This window comes from Cheilinus undulatus, linkage group 8 (assembly GCF_018320785.1).
Source record: "Cheilinus undulatus linkage group 8, ASM1832078v1, whole genome shotgun sequence".
Taxonomy (NCBI): domain Eukaryota; kingdom Metazoa; phylum Chordata; class Actinopteri; order Labriformes; family Labridae; genus Cheilinus; species Cheilinus undulatus.
Window position 1 is genome coordinate 10,407,984 of NC_054872.1, and position 9,175 is coordinate 10,417,158.

Genomic DNA, 9,175 nt, shown 5'->3' on the forward strand with positions numbered 1-9,175 from the left:
TCCAATAGAGAATTTGTAGCTGGACCTGAAAAGAGCTGCTGGCCCCTGATCCTAGAGCCAACCTGACAAAGCTTGAGCAGTTTTGCAAAGAAATGTAAGCCTGATTAAGACCTATCCACACAGACCCAGAGCTGTGATTGTAGCTAAAGGTGCGTTTACTAAATACTGACTTGAAGGGTGTGAATATTTATGCAGTCACCTATTTTACATCACATACTTTTATTATATAGAAATCTGTTTTCACTTCAGCATTAAAGAGATGTTTTTTGCTATTTTTTCTCTATCAAAAAAGCCAAAAATTGCCTTTTTTATGGGATTAATACCAGTGTTATGTTTACTGTGATGGATTACACAAAAGACAGATGTCAAGAGTCTGCTAATTGATTTTCACACCATATGGATATTAATAACAAACAGTGACATTGTAAACAAAAGATAAACTGTGAAGGAAAATTTAGTCTACAGCTTACTTGAGAATGCAAACACCTATACGGTATGATGTGATGAATTAATGATCTATGTTTGTAGTTATAAAAACATTTGTAATGGCCCTTTAAAGTACATTATCCCAGTAAAAACAAGTTAACAATCATGCTGTAGATATATTCAGAAATCTTTTCATTGGAATACTGGGTGCATCAGGTTCACTAAGGAATGAAGAGGAAAAATAATTTCTATATTTGCTGCCATCACACATTCTCAGCTCTCTGTGGAGGAATGTAGTAAACTGCACTCTCTGTTTGTGTTTGTATATGAGCCAGCTGTTAAAGAGGGCTGGATGTATATGGTATGAAGGTATGCGGTGTGTATATGGGTAAGGTGCATATCCATATGGGTCTGTGTTTGTACACGTCGGCGTGTAAGTGAGAGGACGAAAAGAAGCGAGTGAAAGAGAGAGGAGAGCGTCTCATTTGTATTCACCATGAATCTACATTCACCTGCCAGAGCAACAGCAACCCCCCACCCACTCTACCCTCAACAGATGGCCACCCGTCAGCTCCCAGCAGACGCACACGCACATACACTCCCTCATTCTCTTCCTCAATCAAACACACACACCGACGCAAAATAGGCATCGACACACTTAGTGAAATGAGCAGGGATCCTCGGTGTAAAATGGAGTGGCTGAAACATATGATTAGAAACAGGGAGGGAAGTCATTAGTACAAACCAGAGCTCCAGTGTCACGTTATTTATCTAGCACTGAGCATACATCAATTACCCATGCATGGATATGCTTAAATATTAATCTTCTTATCCATCCCTCTTCCTTTCCCACCCTCTCTGTTTCTCTCTCCCTCCCTCTTCCTTCTACATCTCACCTCCTTCTCATCTGCATCACATCATTCTCTACTTCTCTCTTCCCTCCATCTGCTCTCATCCTTTCTCCTTCTTTCAGGACCAGTGGCTGGGCCGCAGTCCTATGCTACAGAGACGAGTTTACCATGTCATGGCTGCGGTGAGAAGGCAGCTCTACGTGCTCGGTGGGAATGACCTGGACTACAACAATGACCGCATCCTGGTCCGCCATATCGACTCCTACAACATGGACCAGGACCAATGGACTCGCTGCTCCTTCAGCCTCCTAACGGGTGGGCAAAGTAAAGAAACAACACATTTGATCATAAATACCTTTACAATTCATAATAGCGATTCCTGTTTGAAGTTGCCACAGGGACATATGACATGATATTATGCTAACAACTTTTACAAAATAGTCATGAAGGAGTTTTTCATCAAATTTTATCTACTCTTTGCCACAAAAGGTAATAACCACTCAAGTTCACTGGTGCCCCAATGCACAAAAAATCCTGTGAAAGTGCCCTGAGGTAGATAAACATGATTAAGCACCTTCTTTAGTACCTTTTACATGGGTAAAATTTGACCAAGCGGCCTTTTCGGTGCCCTGTGAGTAAACAACAGTATACAGAGGACCCTCTTTGGTGCCCCTTAAATTCACAGAATTTGAAAAAGTGCCCTTTAAACAGATAAATTTGATAGAAAGACTTTGTTGGTGCCCTCTAAATGGACAAAAACTGTCCAAGTGCCTGCTTTCTGCCCTCCAAGTAGACAATCTTTGATAAAGTGGCCTCTTTAGTGACCTCTAAGTGGATAAAATTTGACAAAATGCCCTCTAATGTGCCCTTTAAGTAGGCAGTATTTAACAAAATGCCTCCTTTGGTGCCCTCCAAGTGGACAAAATTTAACAAAGGACCCTCTTTGGTGCCCCCTAAATTCACAGGATATGATAAAGTGCTCTGTTTGGTACCCTTTTAGTAGACAAAAAGTGACAAAGTGCCCTCCTTTGGGTACTTTAAATGCACAGAATGTCATAAAGTGCCCTCTTTGTTGCCCTGTGAGTTGACATAATTTGACAAAGTGCCTTTTTTGGTGTCTTGTTAGCAGACAGATGGTAACATATTGCCCTCGAAGTGGACATAGTTTAACTCAGTGCTTGCTGAGTAGACTAAATTTTAAGTGGACAAATGCCTTCTTTGGTGCCCTGTAAGTGGACAAAATTTGACAAAAGACCCTCTTATGTGCCCCTCTAAGTCACAGGGTTTCACAAAGTGTCCTCTAAGCTGACAATTTTGACAAAGTGCTTTCTTTGATGCCCCCTTAGTATAAAAAATGTGACAAAATACCCTCGTCAGTGCCATTTAAATGAAGTGCATTTCAAAAAAAGGCTTCTTTGGTGCCCTCAAAGTAGACGGGGTTAACAAATTGCCCTCTTTGGTGTCCCAGTAATTTACAAAACATGACAAAGTGCTCTCTTTGATGCCCTCTTAGTTGACAAAGTGTCAAAATGCCCTTGTTTGCATTCTTTAAATGTCTGATGTTACATTTTGGTGCCTTCAAAGTGGACAAAAACATTCAAAATGCTGTCACAAGCATGTCACAAAATGCTTTCTTTGGTGCTTTGTAAGTTGACATAATTTTATAAAGTGCTATTTTTGGTGTTCTGTAGGTAGATAAAAGGTAACATACTGCCTTCTTAATGGACATAGTTTTACTTAGAACCCACTAAGTAGACTGAATTTGGCTAAGTGCCCTCAGAGCAAAAGTGCTCTCTTTGGTGCCATCTCAGCAGGCATAATTTGACAAAATACCCTTTTGGTATCCTGTGAGCGGACAATATTTAATAGAAGACTCTTTTCGGTGCCCTTTAAATTCACAAAAGTTAACAAAGTCACCTTTAAGTGGACAAATTCTCTCATTGCACCCTCTTAGTGGACAACATTTCACAAAGTGTGCTCTTTTGTGCCCTTTAAATGGACAACAGTTGACAAAGTGTCCTCTTTGGTGCCCTGTGAGTTGGCAAAATTTGACAAATATCCATCTAAGTGGACTAAATCTGATAAAGTGCCTATTTTGGTGCCCTGTAAGTGGACATAATTTAACAAGGCTCCCTCTAAGTAGACTAAATTTGACAAAGTGCCCTTTTATGGCACATGTCAAATAGTGGAGCAGATTTTCAAATTTTCAAATGAGTTTTTCTGTATTAAAATGTCTTTATTACAACTTTTGTGCCCCACAGAATACAGCAGGCACACTTTTTATTATTTCACTCCTGTCCCTTAAACATCCTAAGTCTACGACTGCTCTTAACTAAAGGCTAGATTTGAAGCCATAGTGACAGGGAAGTTAGCGTAGCCTAGCTTATAGACAGAGAAGTCAGAACTGTTTTTTTTTGTTTTTTTTTTACTGAAGAAAAAAAAATCTGACATCTTTAAGGATTTAGCAACATTTGAATCCAAAAGTGACAACTATAGTGGTTGTTGCTGCTGCCAGTAAACTCACAGTTAAGTCTGATCATATTACACCCACATAGACTTAATGCAGCAGGATTTTCATTTACACTAATTTACAAATCTTACAAATTTAGTCATGAGTCTTAAATGTAACTTAAGTCTTATGGAGTTTGGATGCACATTTGTTTCTAACAGTATAAGTTAATTAAAATGATTTGGTCCTTGGAAACACAGGTTTAGTAAAGCTCTCTGCTCCTCTCATTAGATGAAAACATAACAAGTAATGCCTTCCTGCTGGTTGTGAGTAGGTGGTAGGATGATGTACAATGAAAATACATATATCCCTGCCTTGGACCTGTGGGCTTACTGCATACCGTATAGCCTCCAGGCTGGTGGAGGTGGGATGGAGCACCACCTCCACCAGCCTGGAGGCAGAGGCGCAGGAGACATAATCTGTGGTGAACACACTGAAGCACGTGATCACATTCCCTCATACCATTTTAAAGTTTTTACAGGAGAGCTTACATTGTAGAGTCCAGCTGACCTTACGATTCTTCCCTCCTTTTAAACTCCAGATGACTTCCCTCTTTTGTTCAAGGATCATCTCCTCCTTTTATTTCTGTAAAAGTTAAAGACAAAGTCACCGGAAAGGAAACCTGAGCTCAGCCTTGGCTTTCTATTCACTCCTGCCCTTGCCCCATCTTCCTCGATTTATCTCCCTCTGTGCCTCTCAGGGGACATGGAAGTCATATCGACAGGATGCCCTCTGCCTGGCACACTGAAATATTGTGTCGGCTCTGTCCTCCACAGGTCAGAATGAGTCTGGCGTTGCCGTCCATGATGACAGGATCTATGTGGTTGGAGGATACTCCATTTGGACCAACGAACCTCTGGCATGTATACAGGTGAGGGGCTTTTAAATTAGGCACCATTTAACTTGTGACATGAATTATCTGATTATGAATTAAAATAGACTGTAGACGAGCCATGAGATTGAATTATGTTAGACCTAAAATTTAAGAGTTAAACAACTGAAACAAGCCAATTTTCCCATCATAGCCTAAACCAACACATTAAGCTTTAATGTCATAAAGCTAACCTATGTTTACCCTTGAAAGGTGTCATTAAAGGTGCCATCTCCTGGTTTTTACTGCTGTTTGTAATTTTACATTTGATAACAATTTCAAAATGGCTAAATCCCAAACTCCACTCTCACTGACTCTGAGGAGTGTTCCAGGTAAGTGTTTGAGTGCTTAGAGTGCCATCCCACTGTGAAATTAAACGATTGAGGGCTTCTCAGTGGGAATTACCCAGAGTTCACTGCAAATTTGGTCACATAAATGATGTGATTACACCCCTGCTAAATGTAAAAACTGTAAGCTTTATTTTAGTGGTACTAAAGTTTTCAAACAATAGATCAGTTCAATAAAAGCAAGCATGGATGTGATTGGAAACAGCTAGATGAAGTGAAAGTTGCAGGTTTTATATTGCTGTGGTTTTTACAGCATATTTCTATGAGCTAGTCCGACAAATATTCACAAAGTATAAACTTTTACTTTTTTTTCACTTTTGATAATGTGCTGAAACGTAATTAGCCTACTGAATTGAAAGAAATACAAATGTGTATATGAAATAGGGGTCTTATTATTATTCCATCTGAATAAATCATGTTACCAGGCAACATGTGATGTCATAAAAGTGTGTCCCATCACCTGTGTTTATTAGTGTTGTCAGAATTTTCTGATTATCACACAGCTGGCTAAAGTAGCTTTGTGCTCTGCATATTTTATTATAACTTTATGGATAAAATCCATATTCTACAGATTAACAGCAACCTAGACTGACTTGTTAGTTGACTATCTGCCCTGTGTCTCCATTTCCTCTGCTTCTATGAGCCAATAAAGTTTTGATGCCATTCAGAAACCTTTTGAATGTTTTATCCCTATTGTTATTAAATCAACTAGTAACGCAGCCAGTCTCAAATTATCGAGATATACCATTAATGGCTATTTATTAATTGTAAAGCATATAATTAACTAGAGTAATTCTTTTATTCAACTGGCTGCACTAATATTTATACAATCTGAAGCCCTTGGAGACTTCCACTCTGCACACATGACGCCATTTAAATCCATTAAGCTTGGCTTTCTAGGTTTTTTAAGCTTGACTCTGGGATTGGACCAAAGAATGCAGTTTCATAAAGCAGTTTAAGAAAGATCAGTGTATCTGAGGTTTAAGAATAAAGTCTAAGTATTTTTCCAACACACTCTGCAAGGCCTGATTTCACAGAGTATTAAAATTACATGGATGGATATAATCTTCTACAGATCTCAAAGATGTATGTGTTGAAGTTAGAGGATAGATGGAAAGGAAGCTAATTTAGTATAAAGAGAAGTACACCTGTCCAAGCTTTTGAAAATTGTAACTCAACTCTCTCAATTTTAGCCGGTGAAAGAATTCTCCTGAAAACTATAGGGAATCATTTTCAAATGATGTATAGAGTAAAATGTGGCCATTGTTGGTTATCATATGATAACTTTATGTCTTTCAAAGATAAAAGCTCAGGAAATAGATTTTTAAAACACTGTCATTACAAGTTTTTTTTATTTATTTTTTTTTTATCTTTTCATATGTCAGTTGGTGGCTCCAGACAATGGTGCTAAAACTGCTCTCTATTTCAGAATAACTAAGTTACAATGATGCATTGTTGGAGTGACTGTCTTAATAAAAATTTAGATTGAAATTGTGTTTAGTATCTGGATTTTGGGCCCCCTTTGGGGAACTACAAAGTGTTGCAATGGACTTGCCATGGTGGTCTTTTGAATCTGTTTATCGTGATCACTGTTTAAGCTGTTAAGCGGTTATCACTCAAATTTTGCACCGAAATACCCACTGTGAAAAACATTCAATAAAAAATCCAATAAAAATATTCCCCTTAATTTTTGGGATTATTTCTTTTCATCAGCTTTAGTCCTGATAAAAACTACCATATATTAAAATATTTTGAGGATTTTAACTCTTTAGATCCCAGTTTGACTACAAGAATTCACCACTGCCAAAGAAAATCTGAAAAATTTGTGATTTTCTTAAAATAAATAAATAAATAAATAAGAAGCAAAAAACTGTCAGGTGACTGGGGATTTTTTTCAAGCATTATCCAGGATATGTCAAAGATATTCAACAAATTGCATTAAATTGCATTAGTAAAAAATTTAATTTGGTATTCAACAGGAGGAGAAAAAACCCACTAAATATTTCTTATTATTAATATAGGATTTATTTTTGGGCTTTTATACCTTATTCAGATAGGACAGTGGAGGAGGTGGAGAATGACATGTGGGAAGGGGGCCGCCTGCTTTGAGGTAGACATCCCCTGTACATGGGGTCTGCAGATTTAACCACTTGGCTACCCCCAAAACATCTGTACAGTCAACTGTGAGGATGATTCACATATAGTTCTCTCAAAGTTTCAGAAATATTCTATGTTTGACCAAATGACAGCAACACATAAGAAGTCAAAGGATCACCCGAATGTTTAAAATGTATAAGGATAGGCAAATTTCAAGTCATCTCGTGCTCTGAGACATTTAAGAATGAATTAAAGGGTGGATTAACATCCAGCCAGCCAGTTTTGTGTCTTTTAACTGAGGCTTTTATGAGGAGATCCATTCATACATTATCAATGCTCTCTTTGCAGGTGCTGGATCTGAGCTCAGAAGGCAAAGAGGAGGTTTTCTATGGGCCAACACTGCCATTCGCCTCCAATGGAATAGCAACTTGTTTCCTCCCTGCTCCTTATTTCACCTGCCCAAACCTACAGACTCTACAAATACCCCATCACAGAATAGGTGCTGTTTAAAACATGAATAAACAAAATATTTAAAAAAAACAAACACATCATCAGACAACAGAGGGGATGCAGCTGAACTCTGGACCGTCACTGAGACTGACAAAAATATACCTGATCATAGTAATCATGTGGGAACCTGCAATCTCTGTCACACAAGTGTACAGGGATTTCTTTGAGACTCAGATGTAATAACAATATTGCCATGATCTACAAAAGCCATGCTTTCCTGCAAGCCTCAAAGAAGCTGAAAAACAATCAGCTGTCTCAGTAATACTGTATATCTGTTGTATTTCCCTGAAGACAGAGGCACAGCCATGATGTCCAGCGAAGATGCAAGAAAAAAAAATTACTGAAGCGATTGTAATTCTCTAAGAAGGCAGTTATATATCATCAATTCAATCAAGTGACTTGTAAGCAGAGGGCTGAGCTGTTAGAGTTAAAGAAACTGTCATTTTTTGATCCATTATGAAGCTGTAAGAGCTATAAATCACAGCAGAATATTTCTACCAAAGCTCTGTAATCATCCTGAAAAACATGATGTGCATGTTTTTTTGAGATGCAGAGGACAAGGCCTGCCGTGTCATTGATTCGCATGTGCTTTAAATATACAGACTGGGCTTGCAGGTGTCATCTACCTGAGGCAAAAGCTCATCAGTGCATAAATGACCATATCATTTTTTTTAATCAGATAAGGTCAAAACATGACTTCATATCCCTGCAACAGCAGTGACACTCTACTGTATGTGTGTATGTTATAGACCTGTGTAAGTGAGGTTTTTATTATTCTCAGGACCTATGACTGTTTATGTGCAATATGAATGTCTGGTCATTGTCATCTACAGAAAATATATGTTCGATATATTCCAAAGTGGTATGATATTAAAAGTACTGAACTACAAACTAGTTTTAGTTTGACCGGAGAAGAGAAAATGTGAACCCTGAACTTCACTGTCTGTCTGAAACATATCTGTAAGAGTACATGGAGAATTTTCAAAATAAAGGCGCTACACACATGACACTGGGGTGTTTCATAGCAATGAAAGGAAGCAGGTGAATTAGTCATCATAAATAAGCTACTTTCACTAATCACAAACATAACTCTGGTGGTTATCTTCCTTCGTCCAACCACCTCTGATAGTGCTTGTGAAAAGGAATGTAGTCTGAAGCCTGCTCACATAACGGGATGCTTTTGCAGTTTGACGAGGCTGGAAAATGACTAGCAATGACAGAAAATGGGACTCTGTGATTGTGGGAGACAGGAGTGAGACTTCATGTGATTAGGTGCAAACCAAAGCCGGATTGCTGGAGATTGCTGTGACTTGGAAAGGGGAGAAGGAGAACTGGAACAAACAGTACTGCTCTCCTTTACTCACTATTTTTTTTTTTTCTGCTACCAAACTCTTTGGGCTCGCCCACGACTGTCATCAAATCTGTAATTCAGAGTGCCAACCAAGCAGAGACAGATCCAGCACCTGATGGTATAAGCACAGATCGTCAGCTTACTGCATTGCTCACAATCCTTGGTCTCCTCTCTATAGAATGAAAATCAAATGTAGAGCGACTTATTGTCACA

General features: G+C 38.5%; 1 protein-coding gene across 2 annotated transcripts in view; it reads left to right on the plus strand.

The window, feature by feature from the left end:
• Positions 1-8,618, plus strand: part of klhl32 (kelch-like family member 32) — a 65,807-nt gene extending 57,189 nt beyond the window's left edge. The window contains exons 9-11 of one of the 2 annotated variants that reach the window (XM_041793915.1): positions 1,400-1,601; positions 4,563-4,657; positions 7,450-8,618. In XM_041793915.1, coding sequence (XP_041649849.1) covers positions 1,400-1,601; positions 4,563-4,657; positions 7,450-7,611 — 459 coding nt within the window. In that variant the 3' untranslated portion in view covers positions 7,612-8,618. The remainder of the gene's footprint in view (positions 1-1,399; positions 1,602-4,562; positions 4,658-7,449) is intronic. The other variant, XM_041793916.1, reaches the window with a different exon arrangement.
• Positions 8,619-9,175: the final 557 nt, after the last annotated feature.